This window comes from Calypte anna, chromosome 14 (genome assembly GCF_003957555.1).
Source record: "Calypte anna isolate BGI_N300 chromosome 14, bCalAnn1_v1.p, whole genome shotgun sequence".
NCBI classification, from domain to species: Eukaryota; Metazoa; Chordata; class Aves; order Apodiformes; family Trochilidae; genus Calypte; species Calypte anna.
The window spans coordinates 7,625,222-7,646,074 of NC_044260.1; the positions used below are offsets into that span (position 1 = coordinate 7,625,222).

The following is a 20,853-nucleotide window of genomic DNA, read 5'->3' on the forward strand; positions in this document are numbered from 1 at the left end:
TCTAAAACAAAATTATTTTTTAGATGGGGGGAGAAAATAAAAAACAAACCAACAGACCACAATAACAAAAACCACTGACCACTACCTAAACACTTTTTAATCTCTTCATCCTTCTCCAGTAATCAGAGACAACCAAGAAAAAAACAAACAAACAGAAACACAAAAACCCAAAAAACAGCAAAGCAGCTGTTACTGTCAAAAAGCTGAAATAGCTGTATACTAACAAACAGGTACAATTCAACACAGACACACTTCTATATAGAGAGGCTGGGGCAGCCTGGTAGGACCAGAGGAGTGATGGTCTGTCTGACAGCTGATGGCTGTAACAGTGATGCACACTTTGAGGCATGAAAATACAGATCCCAGGTGCAGGGTAGCCAACCTTTCTGACCTCAAGACCTACAAACCAGAATGCTCATACCACTACTATCCATAACCCACTGCCACTGTCCAGCTAAGCAAGGGAACTGCAGAATGTTTAAAACACCTACCCAAACATCTTCATTGTCAACCAAAAGACAAGGGCTAAACTGCACAGGTGAGCAGTAAGAGGGGGTGGCAGTCCTGCCCCTGGAGGGCAGCTTCCTCCACAGCTCCAACTCCACAGGTCAGATCTTCCTTCAGCCTGCAGAGCACCCCAAAGCTGCTGCTGGGCCCTGAGGGGCTCTGGGCATGGGCAACCAGAGGAAAAACGTTCAGGACTGCAGTCAGATCACTGTGTGATCTAGACTTGAAAATGTAACCCACAATCCTGGTCCATCATGGCTCAGAGGCAAGTTTTACAGCAAAAATTTCCTATCTAGTAATAGAATAACATGTTGATCTTATACTGGGAAGTCAGTTTCTTTTCTTAAATACGTAATTTCCCTTCTCTTTATATGTAACAACTCACTAATACATTTCCTACAAGTCTAAAGTCTGTACAATTTTAATTCACAAATTGTGAAACTGTGTTTCCCTTTCATGAAACAAATTTATACAACCAATCCCTGATCTATTTTACAGTAAGAATATTAACCCATTAAGATGGATTTGGAATTTAAAACATTTGCCAAATTTTAATAGGCATTTGCACTCTCATCCTTTTATCAAAATTTCCAAAGTTCTGCTGAATATTATCAGTAACGTTAGGAAATAACTCTCTGAAGCACAGGGGAAGGAAAATCTCTGTTGTGGAAACACATGACTATTCTGGTTTTCAAAAATAGCTCGAATTCATGCAAGTGCTGTATTAGTATGACATCATATTTAGAATTGTACAGTGCAATTTTCCTTAGGTCTTTAAAAAAAACACACATGCACAGCTGGAGATGACATTTTTTTAAAACAACTTTACAGTCACACCTTGTGAAATAACCAGGTACCCAAGCTTAGAGCTAAGGCATACACCACTGATACTCCTACACATCCTCTCCTATTTACATTAGGAAAAGGGAAATTAGAAAAACTGACCTTAAAAATTTTCACATATTTCTGCATTTAAAGTTCTGCAGGAACGCATTCAATCCTTTAACATGTAAAAGATAAAGCTCCAAGTTCTGTTTTTCAGCACTTTCATTATGTTACATATCAAAGAGGCATGAGCTGACCATTCTTCATTCTGCTGGCAAGTCATTCAGACTCTATCCAGTGTTTCTAAACTTACATAGCTTGCTTTACTAAACTTAGTAAACCAAGCTGGAAAAAAATTGTTTAAATTGTTAAGTCCAAGCCTACAGCAATACACACAGATCCACAATGCTACAGCCCTTGCCATGGATTAGATGCACTTTTACTGTTTGCTAGTGTATCAAATGAAAATGCTAAAACCATCCAAGCAAAATACATTCTCTTAAGTGACCAATAAGAAGTTTCATAAAACAACACTGCACATTTAATAACTTGACAAATACCATTCTACTTGCCAAGATAGTTTATAACAACTATTAATCCTGTTACTGGTAATGTCAAAGCATCATATAGCAGATTTTATATATATTTGTATACATATGTATAGATAGGGAAAAGCACAGTTACTATGGATAACTAATCACTTGTATTGCAAGCCAATCAATACTTTATTCCTTTGCAATCAACATTTTATGACCACAAGATACAAAGTTAAATTAAAGCAACTGATCTAAGACACCTCAAAGCACAAACTGCCCTGAAAGGCACAAAATGCTCTATTTTAAATTTATCATTTAAGAAATATTGGGTGCTTCACAAGCTCTAAACCAGTTCACTTTCACCCTTAGCCCAAATGTCGAATGATGTCATGCAAGATGTACTGGCTAAACTGGTTTAACTGCCACAGGCTGGATGCACTGTTTAGATTTTGTTGTGATATATTATTCTGCAGCTGATGAAACTGATTCAGTTACTCTCAGACAATTATCTCCATCTGTTTTTTGGGGGAGGGGGTTTGTTTGTTGTGGATTTTTTTCTTAAGCTGGGGCTTATATTACTTTTACACACACAACTTGCTACTTCGCTTAGCATAGCTACCTAGTAATGACAGGCAGCAGATTCTACTTCTCTTCTGCATTCAGTCAAAAGCATGGAACTACTGGAGTGGAGAAAGGAAGTAATATATATACATAGTTCATCCTGAATAGCCTGCTAGCTACACTTCCCTCTGAATTTCACACACATTGTCCACTATTTCCACTTCTCCTTCACAACAAGTTTACTAAATCTGGTGACCTATTGAGCACCCAGTTCATGAAGACTTCACAGAGGAAGTTCAAGGCATACTTAGTGCTCCTCAGAAGTCACCATTACCACTTTTGCAGTTGGCATGAAGTGACTGTACAGAAACGAGGCAACGTGCATCTCTCCCCAAGGCCAGGCACACTGTTTCCAGAGGTACTAAATGTTATCATTGCTGAGAATAAGAGTCCAGGCCTGGTTCCTTGCTCTAGGTAAAACCTCAGAATTAACTTATTTTGCTTGCTGTCTGCTGCATCAGTGTTTTTATCCTCCCTCACCTAACCATCATCTATTTAATGGAAAAATGTCCCAAGATGTAGGAGAAAGGGGCAGGAAGATCAACAAGCAGATATACACTGTCATATGATGAATTTAGTCTGTATATTCTCTGAAACATACAGGCTCACTTTATCACCACTTGGCTACAAGCAATATGGAAGACAGCAAGGGAGTTCAGTGGAAAAGAGGAATCCAGGCCTTCAGGAGAGCATGGAAACAGACAAAAAAGAGAAATTAACACCATATTATATATGCAAGTGATACTATGCTGCCAGGAACTGGGAATACTAATGAGGACAAAATATGAGAGGGAAGTAAGCATTCAGAGGACAGGCTAAAAAGTAAGTTATGTCCTTGAGACCAGTATTACATGGTGGGTCAGAAATCTAGTAAATTCTAAGTAGCAAACAAACCAGGAATGAACAGCAAGCAATACAGACTTTCAATTACACAGAAACTGGAGGAAACTGCAGTTTTACACTTTTTGCATACACACACATACAGATATGTCAACTTTATTTTCTTCTTTGTAAATATCTTGCACCATTTCACCTGGATTTTAAATCTCAACTTTAAACTACCCTAAGAAAAACCTCAGAGATGGCATTGCCTGGGAGGCTGCAGAGCTGACACCAGAATACCAGAACCATGTATTCACAGACTGTGGCACTGTCTTCATAAGCCTGTGCTGACTGCTTCTGAAAAAGAACTTCCATACTGTGAAACACACGTACACATGTAACTATGAACAGAGGCTGAACCTACAAAGATGCAGATTTCAACTATAAACAATGGAAACACTACAGTTATTAAGCTGCACATGAGACTTTCCATGAAGGAACTTCATGAAACACGTTGCTGTAGGTTTGTATTAAGTCAAGCTCTTTGAAGTTCGGGCACATTTGTGAAAAGATGTTACAGAGGCAGCATATATCGAGATTCAATTACACTTCAGAGTAACTCACAAGCCATTGAACAGCCATAATCCTCTGCATGATGAAGTAACCTGCATACCTACTTACAGCATAGAAAAAGTATTATTTGTTTTCTGCACTAGATTTATTCAGCATACAAATAAACTCCAATGAATATTTAGGGATAATTTACTAATCACCACCCCAACTAAATTTATCTGAAACTTGGCCATCAACAGCTTATCTGCACATTTCCACTGTTTCAGCTCAAAGGCAGCCACAGCAGTCAGAATCACACACTTTTACAAAGTAATGAATGAGGCACACACAAAATCCATGACTAGTGACAGAATCTGGTCAGATAAATGCCAGTTTCTGTGCCATCTCAAGCAGCCCTTCTTGCTGCTTCCCATCCTAATGCCAAACCTTGATTACATTCATACAACACTAAATGGGGTTGCAGGGTGAACAAAATAAAAACCTAAACTACATTTTAAACCCCCACTTTTTGTTTTTAATCTTGATCACTCTATAGACACAGGAAGGTTCACTACCCCAACACACCTGAAAACAAGTGGCAGCAAATGCTGTGTTTGTCCAACTGTGTTCCCAGCTAGGAAAGTGGCTGCCTTCAGGGACACTCTCTCTTCTGACAGCTCTCATAAATTTTAAGTTTCTCTGTCCACGTGTCACTATTGTCAAACCTCAGTAAGGCTAGAGTTGATCACAAACAACATCCAGAGAATGGAAAACTAAATACACAGAGGTGGTTTGTAACACTACAGCATTCTAGCTGAAGTATTGCAAGTATGTGAGCCTGCATCACACCTCATCCTGCTGAGCAGGTACCTGCCCCTTATAAAAGCTGTCACTGCTTCTTCATGATGCCGAAATCAAGTAATTTTTCCTTCTAAAGGGAAAATCTTATTCCCTCCTTAAGTCTGATAGTCCTGTGTAGTACTACTTTCATTCACACAGAGTGTCCATAAGGTCATAAAGGAAAAGCAAATTAGTCATAAAGGGAAAGGAAAGGGAAAAAACACAGGGACATGAAAGCAGACACTCAAAATGCTGTGCCTGATTTAATCCTTAAAGAGTTGAATTACACTTCTGTAACTACTTCTGAAATGGTTATTTCACTCAAAATACTGTTCATCTATAGCTTTATACAGAATAAGCAACCTTCACATAATTCAAACTCAAGATGTGCAATTTTCTGCTGTGCATTCTTCACATACCTCCTAAATCTAACATGATCACTCACTGAAGAATGGCATCCAACGCTGTTCTGTGCACGTTAAAATTAAGCTAACTACATGTTATTAAATATTTTCCTCAACACTTGAAATCATCTTTATTAAGAAAGCACAAACACCCATACATTAAGATGAACATTACTTTACACACTAAATAAACATATATCCATGAGATGAACTTTTATTAAAAGTAAGCAATAACCTAATTTCTGCAATCCTGTAAATTTAACACACTCCTCATTTGACTTTTCAAAAATTGTAACAAAACAAAACTCCAGTGGAGTTTTTTTGTATAACTGGACAGTTCTGTAAACTCACAAACTAGCAACTTTGTATTGTCACCTGCAATCAGCTGTGTGCAGCCTAATAGATCTCAGAATACCAAGAAAATACTGTATTCTTGGTGTCAATATGTTGATATAAGATGACACTGTTTCCTCAACCTTCCAATACAGATGGCCACCAATGAAAGATTTCCACGACCATCAAAGGGACTTCTGCATGTATTTTGGACTCCTGTACCCCCACTGACAATGGGGGATGCAATCCAGAGAAGTTCTGGACACCTTTAAACTGCATTAAAATGTTCAGCATTTCATAATGTGCCAATCATGGCACAGCATCAAGCCCATAAAAATATTAAATAGTCAATATTCTGAAGGAGATGAAAAGGGTATGGAGAAAAAGCAGATTGCTAAAGGCTACCAGATAATCTGCTGGAATATATAACCCACAAGATGTTAAGAAACAAACAAATATGAGGTATATTTTAACCTCCTTTTACACATCTGTCACACAATATATAAACTGCAACACAGAGATTTTTATAAAACAAAACCAAAACCAGTCACTCTGATAGTGAATACGTTTTAGCTAGTATTCTGTGAAATAAAGGTTTATGTTTACTAATGCAAGGTTTTATGGGATGACCTTCTAATCTTGAAATATAAAGTCACAGTCACCGTGACAAACTTCTACTAAAGCATCTCTGCTCCTCCCGATTTCAATGGCTATTACTTAGCAGAAATATACATTGTCATCACGTTTCCAAGCAAAATATTTTGTGAAGGTGAGAATGTCACTGTTGAGTAAAACACTTGTAACAGAACTGGCATCTTCGCAGCCAGGCATTCTAAACGATATTTCACTAGTCCGTGCATTTGACCTCCAAGTCAAACAACACGGGTTCGAGCAGCACACCGTGGCTGCCCCTCTTTAGGGAACAAAATCCCGCCGTACATTTGCCCTAAACTCATTTCACGTCGTTGAATTAATTCGGGAGGTGCTGCCTAAAGGAGGGAGGGTGTATAAAAATATCAACACAATGGAACACAAAACCCCCTAAAAAAAACATCAACACTAAAGGCACCACTGAAGACTACACCGGACGGGATCAGGGAAGAAGCCTGAAAATGTAGTGAGTGCCTCCTTTATGAAAGCAGCGCAACTGCATGACGGTGCAGGATCCGGGCCGGGCTGTGCGGGCGTTACACATGGCCAGCGCTGCCCGACGACCCCGCGCTAGGCCCGGCCGGCAGCGGTTTCTGTAAATAACCCTCAGAGGAGGGTTAATTAAAAATGGCGAGCAGCGTGGCTGCCTGCATACAATGAGCGGCCGGGCCGAGCCGCCCGCGCCGCCCCGGGCAGGGCAGGGCTGAAGCCCACCGCCCACCCCAGCGGCGGGAGCGGGGGGCGCCGGGCGGGCCGACCCGAGAATACCGAGCCCTCCCCCGACATCACAACTACTGGGAAACACACCCCCGCCGCCCCCCCCCCTCGACCCACCCCCGGCGGCAGGCTCCCGCTCGCCCCCAGGCCGAAAGACCGGGCTCACGGCCGTACATCTCGCCCCGGGGGAGCGGGGCTGCTTTTATAGCAGCACTGACCCCGCACCCTCCCCCTCCCGCGATGCAAATTCCTGCAGAGTCCCTCCGTCCGTCCGTCTCCCCCCCGGGCCGCCTACCCCGGCCCCGCACCGCTCCTCACCACCGCAACTTTCCCCGACGTCCCTCCCCCGCTCCCACCGAACACGGCCAGGCAGAGCTCCCCGCGCCCCCGAGGGGCGACCCCGGTTGCCGGGGTTGGCCACTACCGGGCACCAGGCGGCAAACGGCGGCCGCCCCAGCTCGCAGGGAAGGAGAGGGCCGGGCGCGTGTTTACCGTGGAGGGAGCTCCCCGAGGGGAACGCGGCGCCTGGGCAGCCCCAGGAGCCGTCAGCGAGGCAAGGGGGGGAAACTCTCCCCAGAGTTGAGGGCGCGGGGCCCTGCCTGGCTCGGGCTTTACCTTCCATCTCCATGTCCTCGGGCTCGCTCAGCTGCTGCTCCCCGGGCTTCTGGTGCTGCTGTTGCTGCTGATGGTGGTTCATGTCGGGCTGGGGCTCGGGCTCGGCGGCGGCCTGGGCCTTTCCTGCTGGGGGCTGCAGGCCTGTGTTGGGAGGGGAAGGGGCGGAGGAGCGGCGGGGCCTGGGCAGCGGCCGGGACTGGGCACCCGCCTCGGGGGGCTGCGGCTGGGCTCCGGCGGGCAGGGAGCGGGCAGCCGGCGGAGGCAGCGAGACGCGCACGTATTTGCTCGCTATTCGCCCAATCTCGGCGGCGGCACCCGGTCGGGAGAAAGGGGTGGGGAGGAGGGACCAGTCGGGGGTGGCGGCTTCCCTGGGGGCCGGAGGGGAAGGGACCGGGAGGAAGGGAGAGGGGGACGGGAGATCAGGAGTCAGGGCCCGGCGGCGGCGCCCGGCGCTTCCCCCTCCCCCGGCGAGGTGTCCCCGGCGCTGCGAAGTCGGGGAGGCGCCGCGGGGCCCCTCCTCTGCCCTCCCGCCCCCCCCAGCGCCCCGGCACAGCCGCTGGCCGACGCCCGGCTCGCTGCTCCCGGCCCGCGGGCCGCCCCCGTTGCCTGTGCCCCGGCGCGCTGGTGCCGCTCCGCCGCCGCCAGCGCTCTCTGTCTCAAAATGGCGGCTGCGGTAAACGCCGTGAAATGTCACATCCGCATGAGGGGCAGCCCAACGAGCCGGGGAGGGGAAGGCAGCGCCGCGGCCGCCCCGGGAACAGCAGCCGCCGCCGCCGCCCCAGGAGGCCGGAGGGGCGGGGCCACTGGGGCCGGGCACCCGCGCCGTTGCGGTCTCTCCGCAGGCCGCCGCCACCTGCACGCATCCCGGGGAGCGCTGCTGCCGCCGCCGAGGCTCCCCGCGGGGCTCCTGATGCCCGCCGGCTGGGGTGCCGAGCCTCTCCCTCCCGCTGTGGCAGAGACCCCCTCCTCCCGCCGGCCGGGCGCGGAGGCTCCGGCTCCACCTGACGGGGGCCCGGGGCCGCGCCCTACGCTCTTTCTGCGGGAGCTCGGCCCCCTCCGTGTTTCCCCGGGAGCCCCTCACCGGGAGCCCCTCACCATCCGGCCGGGCCGCGCCCCGCCGCCGCTGCGCGCCCTCTGGCGGCCGAGGGCAGCAGCCGGGGCTGCTGAGGGGCCACGGGCCGAGCCTGGAGCTCAGGCCCCGCGGGGTATCCCCGGGGCTCCGGCTGCGCCGCGGGGCTTCCGGGAGCGATACGGGCACGTTTCACCTCTTGTGCCCGGGTCTGCTCGCGTGTGGGGCTCACGGAGGGCTCGGGGCCTGGCGGGCCCGGACCAGCGCCCGGCAGTGGAGCCAGGACGTGGCCAGGCAAGGGGTACTCGCAGTAGCCATGTCTGAGGTGGCCCGTCCTCGGGGCCAAGACCCTGGGCTGCCGTGCTTGTGCTGTATGGGCAGGCGGGTAAAGGACATTTTTGTATTACCTGTGGAAAGAGAAAAGAAAAAAATCTGCCATATACAAGACTGTTCCTTGCCTAGATGCCACGGTTTTTCATGAGCCTTGTGTACAGGACATAGTCCCTCCCAGGAAAGAGACCTGCATTTTTCTCTGATGGAAGAGGAGGCAGATGAGTAAGTAAGACTTGGCCAGTCCAATTTGGGGTTAGAGCAACAAAGGAAGCAACTTAAGGATGAGAGAGTAGTTGGAAGGCTGATTAAAGTCCAGGATTTACTCCATGGTCCTGGGAAAGAGGCTGCAAAACAGTCTCTGAAGGGAAGGGCTCAGGATGTGCAAAAAAATTGGGCCTCCTGAAGTGACTGAAAATGTACCCAGGCAGACAGTGCTGGTCTGACTGCAAACAGATAAGTGAACTAAGAGTTTATTTATTTTTCTAGTTTCTATAATGAGCAAATCCAAACCAATCTGGGGACAAGAGAAGCCTGTCTGCGTTCCAGCTGGTCCCTTCTCAGCAACACCAAAGTCTGCAGGGGTTAACAGGAGAGGAAAATATTTTCCAAGTCTTCAGCAGTAAAACTCCAGGGCTAGAAAGAGGAGGGGAAAAAAAAAAAAAAAGTTGAAATACTAGTGAGAAGATCAAGTTTATGAAACAATTAATTTGATAGTTTGCCTTCCAACAAGTACATTCTGACTTTCCCTGCTGTTCCTCTCAATTCTCAAAAGCTGATGAAAGAAAAATTATTTACAAACCTGGAAATGGTTTGTTGCTGTTGACTCAAGCAAAAACATGACAAATCACTAAACCTTTACAATGTCTCAAAAGAGGGGGATTAGGACAGTGGTTTGGACAGAGATAGGTGTACGTATCTTTAGTTTCTTAATATCCTAAACTTTGAATTTCCCACCAACAGTCTTTCCTTATAATTATCTCCCAGAACAGTTGCTATTTCCTAATTACTTCCATTCCAATGTCCTAAATCATGCACAGGTTTAAACTCTTCCCTCTGTCCTTCTTCCCCAAGTGGTCCCCAATACAGGAGGAATCAGTACGTTACAGCAAGAGAGTGACTGCAGGTTATTACCTGATTCTTTAGCCACAGACACCAAGGTTGTGGGCAAGGATCGACTGGAGGAAACAATTTCCCTACTGTAAAGAAAGTCCCTAAAGTTAGCTGTAAGCTGATGTTATATATTTTATATCCAAAAACTTCTGTGAGCTTCAGCTCATTTTAAGGTAGCTAATTTTCCAAAATTGTTGAATTTTCCTGTTTAGAGGAACAGAAGTTGTGTAAAATGTATCAGTACAAATCCTTTGCTGTAGAAAGGGAGGTGTAAAAAGAAAGACAGGAATTTTCCATTTGGTAATAGGAAAAAGGAACAATGTATCATCAGTTTGTGAAGACATAGCAATCAAGTACTTAATTGTATAATCCTAATTTAACTGAACTTCCTATACGACTCTGGCTACAATACAGACTAAAGTATGTTATCATGTTTTGAAAAGTGATGTCAAAAAATCTATATTACCTGAAGATAGGGTCGATTTTAAAAAGAATCCATTGATTCAGGTAGTTATAATTAAGAGAGAATAAGTGTTAAGTATGTCTCTATAATAATATCAAATGCCTTTCTAAAATAATTAAATAGTAGGAATTTTATGCCATCAACCAGTGATTGTAGCACTGTGATTTGATTGTTTCTAGACAGAAAACAAATCTTAATCACCAAACTTAAGGTGAAGTCAGGATCTCAACATACACTAGCTACTTGAAGAATACTTCTGAATATTTCTGGCTTGTTGCCACTGCCTCCTGAAAATTTCAGCTGTTCACCTCTCTTCAGTACAAGATACAAAAGCTCTGTCCTTCAAAGGAGAGGACAGTCACCTTTTGTATAACCACTTGTCTGTATCATTGTGGCTGCCATCTCACTCAGCCTCTACTCCAGCACTGATCACTTATTTATCCAGCTATTCCATAAATGCCTTCTGTTTCCTTAATGAATCTGTTTCTGCACTGCACCCCCATCCTCAACAGCCACATCCCCTCTGCAAGTCATTTGTGAGTCCTGTAGTTCTGATTGCAAATTCCTTGTGGAGAAGAGTTGGTCAAATCCCTGGCAAGGGTTACTGATATTTAATAAAAATAAAGACTCTTAGTGGGAACATGATTAATAGAGTCTATGTATCCATTCCTATAGCTTTTGTTCTTGTCTTTCCCACTTCTTTTCATTTTCTAGAGCCACTTACTGAATCTTGTCTAAATTTAGGCCTCTATTCTCAACTAATCTTGTCTCTCTTGGCCCTTGTACTCACACAAAGCACAGGGGAATCTGGTGAAGCTGCACTTGAGCAAAGGGTTTCAGCCTCCAGTTTGCTGCTGTAGATGAACAGAGGAGATCCCTCCCTGTGGTCTCTTGGGGTCACCAGGGCTCTGGACTGGCTGCAGCCTCCCAGCATTTCCTGCTGGTCCTCAGTTAAAGAGGTTCCATCATCTTTAAAATGCCATTAAGAAATGGGTGAAATTTTTTGAGGATGACCTGCTCTCAAGCTTTCCTGAAATTTAAAAATAAATCCAACTCAGGCTCTTTATTTTTAAATCACTCTCAAGCCAATGTTCATCTGTCTGTGTGCCAGGCTGAGCCTTCAGGAGGAGCCAGAGCAACCCCCGGGTCTCAGCTTCAGTTTTGTCCTCCAGAGGAGAGAACCTGACCGTGGAGAAGCTGGGGAGGCTCACCCTGCCCTGCTGCTGCCCCACACTGGGAGAGCCCCATCTTCAGCAGAGCCTGATGGCCATCCCAGGAAATATGTTGAAGGGAACCACAGAAAACTGTGCTGACAGAAAGGAGGGTGCCTGGTCTGTCCTCTGCCTCATGGTAGCATCAGCTAGATCAGGGAGCATTTCTGCCAGCCTGCCTGTTTCCTCTCTGCTCCTCATCTGATTCAGGAAACCTTGCTTCCCACTTGGCTCCTTCAGCACAGATGTCTTCTCCAGGACACTCTCCAGCACCACTTATGGTGCTCCAGAATGCGTGCAGGTGGCCATGTCTATAATTAAGGAAATTTATAGCCATGTAATGATGGAAGGACAATTACACCAGCACACACCCTTAATATAGATGCACTGAACCAGCAAAACTGGGGGTGCCGCTTGTGCAGCTTAGTCTACTCTGTTTCTGGATGAATATACATTAATGTAAATGTGCCTCTGTGCCAGCCCCGTGCTTCCTTAAGACACTGGGTTTTCACTTGTGGGACCATACCCACAGTTATAGCAGGCTGTCTTTCCCACTTCAGCTGCACATCAGCTCCCCACCTGGATACTGAGTTTAGCTTTTGTGGACCATGAAACTGATGGCAGCCTGAGGTGTACAGTGCCATATATCCACTGCAAGTTCCTTATCTCCTTCCTCTACCTTCCTCAGAAGAAAGACCTGCCCCAGCAAATCCTTTCCTTCTTTCAAGAGTCCATATTAATGATTACCTCCTCTCTGCCACTATCTTCATACTCTGGCCTTCACTTTATCCTGACAGTTTAACAAACTGTGAAAATAGGGCAAGGGCAGCATAAGCATAGATGGTGCTATGGCTATATCAAATCTTTAGCTATCTTATTAGCATAATCTGTCATATACTAAGGGATAGATTGATTTCTTTTCAATGTGTTATTTACAATCTGGCAAAGTTCAGTACAAATGTAGGAACTGATCCTGCAACTTGATCAGGCCTGGTAAAGCCAATGAAGTCAGTGGAGTCTGCAGGAAGGATCAGGTTCCAGTACTGGAGTTTATTCTTGCAAACTGTTTAATAAGCAAACCTCACAAAATTTTGTCACAAAATGACTAAATAAAACATGACAATTGAGATCTGCAGTTAGCATTTTTATTTCAAATTAGTGCTGCAGCATTGGCAGAATTAATAGTTTTCTTTTAAGTGGCAGATAAAAGATTCTAGAGAAGCAATGAATTAAAATGTGGAATTAATAAGAGAAAGAAACATGTTAAAGATAAACTTGGGAAGACACACCTTTTGCTTTGCACTGAATAAAACTAGGTCTTGAAAAGACATGACTCAATCACTTCCAAATGAGATCCCTGATCCTGCCGGGGGCTCTGTGAAGTCAGGTCCAAGTGCAGTGCCCTTTGGTGTCTTGAGTTTTGCTTTCAGATCAGAAACTCCCAGTAAAATGGACAGAAGTTTTTCCTACTTACTTTGGCTTTTTTCCCTCCTCCTTTGGCTTTTGATAAACATCTGACTGCTGATTTTTTCCCAGAGTAAGCTGTCTCCTACATATTATTAGTATTTTAAGTTCAGGAGGAGAAATAATAAAAAGTTTGATCAGAACCCCCTTTCCTCTGATCAGATGTCAACCCTATTGTCATCCTCCTGGCTTTCCTCTGCTATCTGCCAGCTAGCAAAGCTGGAGAAGTCAGAGTGCAAGCAATCCAAAAACCCAGGCCAGAATAAAAAAAGATCTCTTCAGCCTTCCTCCATAAAACATAAGAAACAAATGAGATGGTTTGGTTTCTTTTTTTCTCCAAGATACTTTTCAGAGGCATATGTGAACAGGAATTACTACAGATAGCTGAGCAGAGTCTGAGAATTGCTAGAAAATTAATTAATTGCTAGAAAACTGCTCCTATTTGTGGTGTCTGAGGAGGAGGAGTGGCTCGCCATGGCAGTTCCAGAATTGTGCAGAATGTTGCAGAAAGGAGCAAGATAGCAATTAGAGCAGTAGACAGAGCTGGGCTGGGAGCACAGAGCTAAACATCTGGAAGCCTCCCTGGGGCAATTGTATTTGAAGACTTAAAAATAGGAAGGATGAATTTAACTGGGATCCTGAACTGGAACTGTAACTGATAGAGTTGTTTGCATGTGGAATCACATAATTGTACTTCTTCCTATTACCAGCAGTAGCTTACATTCAGAGGAGTTCAGGAACCTGGACTTTTAAAGAACAGAGAAGGAGAACTGACAATGGAGTGTGGGAGGCAAGTTGAGAGCATGAATTAACATTTCCACAGTGGTGAATTCAAAGCCAAATGTAGCATCTGAGTACCTTTATTTCTTCTCAATATTTAACAATTAGTCTGAATTATATTTAATACAAGCTGTTTTGTTATTTGAATATCAAACGTAAACATTTGGTTGGTGCTAACACCACAGCATGAAGCAGGCTGTCATTATTTCAGCATGCCTTGCTCTCCAGGCAACCCCTCCTATGTCACTGTAATAGAAGTGAAGTGGCCTTCTGCTCAGGGTACATTTTAGTTGAGCATGTTTTTTAGCAAGAAAAAAACATTTAATTATTTTGAGAAAATGGGGGGAAAATATCTCTTGGGCAGTTTTAGATATATTTTATTTGAAATACTTGTGACATGTGGTGCAGTCAGCAGCAGTGCATGGGGACAAAAGAGAATTAATGCCTTAATTTTTCAGATGTACTTCCCTTGGAAAACACTTGAATTAATTATTTTTAAAACCAGCCTCTGGTCAAAATTTACTTCTTGCCTGGGATCCTCAGGATAAGATAATTTTCAGTAACTGATTGATGTTTGATGTCTACAGTTGCTGCATTAAACAGAAATCAGGATTCCTAAGGTCATCACTTACCCTTTTCCACCAAGCATATGTATATGCATATTTAATATCCTACATAATTTCTTCCTGACTGTACCTGGCAAAGAAGTTCTTGCAGAATCATCACTGCTTTCCCAATGTTGAAGGCTGTTGCCTGGAGTGATATGGTGCATGTAGGAACCTGCTTTGACACTTGAATTCCCTGGCTTCTCTGGAGGCTGCTTCACTGTTTTGGCAGACTGCAGTTGTTGATTCTTGTTATACTTTATGCCTCAATGCTCAGGGTGCCTTGATACTTTCAAGAAGTTTTTCTTTAATAGCCTTATGCACAGTGCCTTCTACAAAAGTGTTAATCTGGTGCTTCTACATGCTTAGTGAGATGGCTTTTTCACATTTCCATCCACAGGCAAATTAACCTGTCACCATCAAACTGGAGGATTCTGCCCAGAGTTAGAGCCTCAACCCATCTGAATGCTTCTATGTCATGGCAGGGGAGAGGAATTCTTCTCTACAAAGAGGATCTTATGCTTCTGAGTATCTTCAAGGAAACCAGACTCAGACATCCTCCACAGCAGGAGATGAAGGAGCAAAAGTCATCTTTCAATACAGACCAAGCCCCAAGAGGTTGGAATATTTAAGGATCTTGTCAGGAGCTTTCTAATAAAGGTAAATCTTTTGCCTCTGGCCTCTGATCAGAACAAGAAGATTTTGAGTGATGTTCAGCTGTGTTTCCAATCTGGGAAGACCTACAGCTGTAAATGAAGACAGTCTGACACTTTGATGATTCTTTGGCAATTTAGTTTGTCAGAACCCAAAGCATAAGCACTACCCTTTCCCAATGCACACAGGAAGCAGTATAGCCCAGTATTCAGGCTCCTTGATGTAAAAATATCAGTAAGTTTCACCTAAACTGAGTTACTCCAAGGTAGACTTAAGTTTTTCTGTTGAGTTCATATGGCAACAGGTATTTTTGAAACCTCCTACAAAAAACTCTGTTCTAAAGTCCTTTTGGATCTGCTATTGCTGATTTCCTTATAACCACTCATTGCTTGGTCTCTTAAACCCTCTCCTGGTGTCATCAAGTGAGTTTCATGCATCAATCCCTTATTTATTTTCTCTTAGATATTACTATATGGGAGATTGCTCTGAGTTGCCTTACTTTTTAAAAATATGGAATATCTTTTTCTCCATCCTTATATTTTTCATTGTTGCAGTTTCTTTTTTGTTGCCTCCTGACACTCCATGGGTAAGATCCAGCCAGACCTCAGGAGAAGTCCAGCCACTCACTAGAACTGACTTCTCTGAAGTGACTGTTCCTCTCTGTCCTGCTGTTGGAGAATCTCTGGTAAGATATTTGGTTTATAACTTCTGTATTGTTCTGTCAGATTTTCTTCCCATTCCCATGCTCTTAGTTTTTTGCATTCCTTAGCTGATTTACTTCTCTGGTAAAACATTAACTCCTTTTCTGACTAGGAGCTGCACGGAGCAGCTAATCCAGTTGTGGAGACTGTTTTGTGTTTGGAACTAGTACCAAGCCACCACTGCATGGATCCAAACCTCTCAGGGTTTATAGAGGCTTGTGTTTATCTCATTCTGAGTAGTCAGGGTGTAAGACTGAGAATCTTCACTGGCTTAAGAATCTAAATGTATGCTTCAAATGCAAAAAATATGTATCAGTAACATTCTTTTTTTAAGTAGCTGTTATTTCACAACCATACTGTTTGGGATATTGCTGGCATAGTGTAAGATTTCATTAGGCATTCACAGCATTAAAGTGTAACCAAAATTACAGAACAAGCCAACAAATAGGCAAAATCATGCATGCATTAATGCAGAAACATATTATTCTGTGAAATATTTTGGATTTACACAGGTACAAAGAAAAAAGAGGCATTATATATTGTGGGACTTTGAGCAAAGGTAAGAGATGAGACACTATTTGTCAAAAGCTTTAAGCTGAGTATGTGAAAAATAGCTCATTAGTGCAGCTTCCTAAATCATGGACATATCTTTCAAGGAAAAAGGTAGAAGCCTGTCCCTTAAGGGGTTTAAAAGAGTAATCCTGCATTCACAGATAGGATGGACTGAAATAGTAGTTACACAGACACTTAGGAATTGATGAAAGAAATTATTACTTTAGCCAGCACAGCTACAACTGGAAGAGGGTGATCTGGGACACCTACACATAGCTTTACACATACACATTTGCAGACCTGTAAGTCTAATGCAATTGATTTTTTCCTCTCTGTGCCCTATAATTTGAGAGCTGACTATTATTTAAACATGAGGACAATGATGTTTAAGTAGGTAGTTTTTAAGGATACTTCCAATGTGTTATTGATCACCTCTCAATACAATAGCTAGACACTAGTTTCAATGAAGTAGGAAGCTCTTTCCAGTCCAATGTTCTCATTTCCTATGTTCCTGAACAATAAATTATAGCAATGACACACAGTCCCAGAAATATTACATTGCAAAGATGATTGTGCTGAAAGATGTCACTACTGTTACTCACCTTTCCCAAACTCTTGCCAGATGTCACTGCCCTCAAAAGCAAGGACAACTTTTCTTGTTAATTAGCCTTGGAACTGCTGCAGTTCTGTATTACAGGCCAACCCAGGCCTGAGTTATTCTGCTTCCACATATTGGGCTGACAACAGTGGCAATCTAGGACCTGGTTCCCCAGAGGATTTGTTGTCTCTGCCTTGGAAAGGAGCAAATCTGAAGGCAGTGTAACCTCAGACTACTGATTTTCATCTACTGTACTGAGTGTGCTGGAGCTTGGTTAAGCATCAGAGAGTGTCACTGATGGAGAAGTGCTGGGCTTTGTGACAGGCATTACAGGCCAGGTGGGTGGTTTGTGTGATTTTGCTGGCTGTGGAGAGTGTGTACTTATTGCTAGGCTATGGCAAAAGCTTGAGGACTCACTATCTAGAAATTCATGGCACATCCTCTTTCCTCTTCTGCCTCAATGGAGAAAACAGAAAAGTGAAATAGTTCTTCTATACACAGCAGCAATGTGTCTCCAGAAACATGTGGAGAAATCAGAGCTAGTTGACTTCTAAGGGGTTGCAAGATTTTGCACTGATTTGGGGAGTAAGTGGCTGAGCAGAGGGAGCTACATTTGAGTGCACTGGTGGGAGGAAACAGGAGGGGAAGCCCAGGCTTACCCACTGCCTGAAGGGAAGGGAATTTCCAAGGGCAGGTGGAAGTCCTAGCAAGGAGAGCGAAAATAGCTCCTGAAAGTGGGGAAGCCCAGGCATGTTCCTACATCCTCTGACAGGGTGAAGCTCTGAAGGGGAATACAGTCATTTGATGTGTGCTTCACTTGGAATATGACAGCACACACCTGAGAGCTGGTGTGGCCTGAGGCACTGCAAGGAAACTGCTGTTTCACAGAGGCACATGTGCAAATACATGGTGCTTGTATGTGACAGAGACAAGAGAGAGGGTGAGTGCAGGAGAAATGCACAACTCAGGTTCATTACTTCTCCTTCACTAGTATTTGGGAAAAAAACAGTGTTAGGAAAAAAAGAAAAAAAAAAAGAAGAAAAAAAAAAAAGAAGAAAAAAAAAGAAGAAAAGGAAGAAAGAAAGAAAGAAGAAAAGAAAGAAAGAAAGAAAGAAAGAAAGAAACAAACAAACAAACAAACAAAAAACATTTTGTGTTCATCAGGGAGGCCAGAACTGTTCAAAGCTTAATTCTTCAGAGCACGTTGAAAATTCGCACCAAAAAACATCACATGAGGAAAAAGGGGGGAGACAGAGCTGGTTCAGGAGTAATTTCTGGGGACCTGGGACTTCAAGGAAGAGAAATAGCAATAACCTGTGTGAAAGAAGAAGGCCTCTTAGTCCTCGTGTTGTTCTACCTGTTCTTCTGGCTCTATCAGCTCTCTGCCAATTCCCGCCCAAAGGAGCTTCCTCATTCTTTCCCTGTTATATTTGAATCCACCCCTCTCTGTCTCCAGAATTTGGAACATGAGGCAGATTGATCAAAGAAATAACAGATCTTTTGTTTCCTAATACCCAGCAAATACTCCCAGAGCCCACCTGACAATCCCCAGGGTGGAAGATCACTCTGGGCAGAGCAGCCTGCACCAGAGGGGAGAGGCAGCCTCCTCTCTTTTCCTGAGAGTGAGGGAACTAAGTCTTTTCACAAATCTCTGGGTAGAATATCTTATTTTTGTTTGTTTCCCTAGATTGATTGTGTGTTTTATGCTTTATTTATGCTTTATGTGTGTCCTGCTTTATTTATGAACAGATTATTTGGCCACATGATTAACAAACACAACAATCAATTACACACATACTATAGTAATTGGGAGTTTGTATACAAAAAATTTACCACAGAAAATATATGAAATAGGTTCATCTCACAGAAACAGAAGAAGACCAAGGAAGACTGGCCACTAGATCAGGAAGAGTGTGGACTATGTCTTTCCATATAGATCTGTCATCTGGCTTTACATTAGCAGATGCAGAGATTCTTTTTCAAAAAAGACATTTGGTAACATTTTAGAAAAATCTGTAGTTTACTAGATGCTCATGTATGGCATTTCTTATATCAAACTATGATGCACATAAAATCCCAGTGACCCATATTTGTTGCTAAATGCTTTTACTATGAAAAATACAGTTGGATAGTGATTTTACAAATGGAAGGCACTTGTGTGATATATTGCAGTCAGCAGCCTTGTGTGGTCTCTACTACTTAGGACAATTTCTTAACCTTTATGCTAGGGAAGAAGGAAAAAAAAGTTTAGCTATTGCAGATATTCTGTAGGAGCTTTTCCCAAGAAGTAGGAGGCTTCAAATATCCATGGTTTCCCTGTTAGGAAGCAGGGAATCTTTCCTTGAAGCACCATTGATGGTTGAATCCAGTAAGCAGAAATATATGTTTAGAAAGTGAAAGAAGCACAGAAGGATAAAAGTAAACTCACCTTGTCCCAGAAGGGTAATCTCACTTTGTCCCATAAGAATTTTGTGAGAGAAAGGCAAAATGGTTCTGCAATATATCTGGAATTCAAAATTCATAAATGCAGACTACCTACTCCCACTCCCAGAATAATTTGCTGTAACATTTATCACCATCCTAGTGCATTGATAATGAGCTGAAAGAAGTGCCAGTTCAAGAACAAAGGGGACTGGGAAGCAAGTTGAAGAAAATGAAAAGTTCTGTAGTTTGTACCCCACCATAATTGAAAACATCAACACCAATATAAACATTTCTTCATGGATTTGAAAAAAATTGTTGTATACCAATCAGGATAATACATTGTCTAGTGACACTATTACTGTCAACAAAGTTAACAGAGAGAAGCAAAGGCAGTCATTGTGGTCACCAAAAGTATAGATATAAAATGAAGGTTAAAGGAAGTTACTAAAAACTGATAAAGGGAACAAACAAAAATTACTTGGGTGTATCATATGAATATCTTGGTCTCTCACAGACAGCATAGCTGGAGGTAGCTCCCCAAATAGGAGCACACATCAGCTCATTTGCCAACAGCAAACAGAACACAGAACAGCCATGGGTGAACACAGTCCCACTCCTGGGGAGCTACAAGATAGTCTGATAACACAATGACAAAGATAACATGGTTAACATGCTGCAGGCTTTGCAAGCTGAATCCTCAGCTGCTGTAAAACAGAACAGTTCAATGCAGTCAATTCATGTGCGTCAGTTCAGGCCACTGGAGGACTCAGAGCTGTGAGGCATGGCATCTTGCAAAGCTCAGGGGACACTGCCATCCCAGTTAAGCACAGTAAAGGTGAAAACAGTGTGCCATAAACCACGGTGGTGTTAAGCCACCAGCATCAGGTGACTTTCCACGTAGCCTTTACAGCAGCCATAAACCAGCCCTGCATCGCCCGCCCATGCTGCACACCCAGAGGAAATACAGACAGCTGTACTGCAAAGCAATCCTGGCCTCTCATATTTTCATTGTATTTTACATACTTGTAAATGATCTGCTGTTTACTGGGAGCTTTAAAGGGGCAAGTTATTCCAGGGCTGATGGAACCTCAGCTGTTGGGGGTACTGTTTTGATGATTTGTGGACAGGGATTCCCATGTGGAGTGCTCCGGTTGAACCAGCAGTGTGGAGCAGGGCTGTTTGCCCTCTCTGGCCCACCATGACTGCACTGCCTGGCTGCATGGAAAGTACATTAAGAAAAAGATTGCCACTTAGTTTCTACAAGCAAAGATGATCCCCAAGTTAGACACGTGTTAGAATCCAGAGTATTCCATGTGTCAGTCTAATAGAGTGCTGCACAAGGGAGAAACACACCACTCTCCCCAAGTATAAAAGCTGCAGGAGCACAACTGTGCTGTCAGAGAAGCTGCACAGAAGAACGTACAGAAGCTGAGTCTAGTCAGTTTTTCTGTTAGTAAAGCATTGTT

General features: G+C 43.8%; 1 protein-coding gene across 1 annotated transcript in view; it reads right to left on the minus strand.

The window, feature by feature from the left end:
* USP7 (ubiquitin specific peptidase 7) overlaps nt 1-7,948 on the minus strand; it is a 62,448-nt gene extending 54,500 nt beyond the window's left edge. Inside the window, exon 1 of the mRNA XM_008490327.2 lies at nt 7,424-7,948. Within this exon, the coding sequence (XP_008488549.1) occupies nt 7,424-7,505 (82 nt within the window). The 5' untranslated portion in view covers nt 7,506-7,948. The remainder of the gene's footprint in view (nt 1-7,423) is intronic.
* Nucleotides 7,949-20,853: the final 12,905 nt, after the last annotated feature.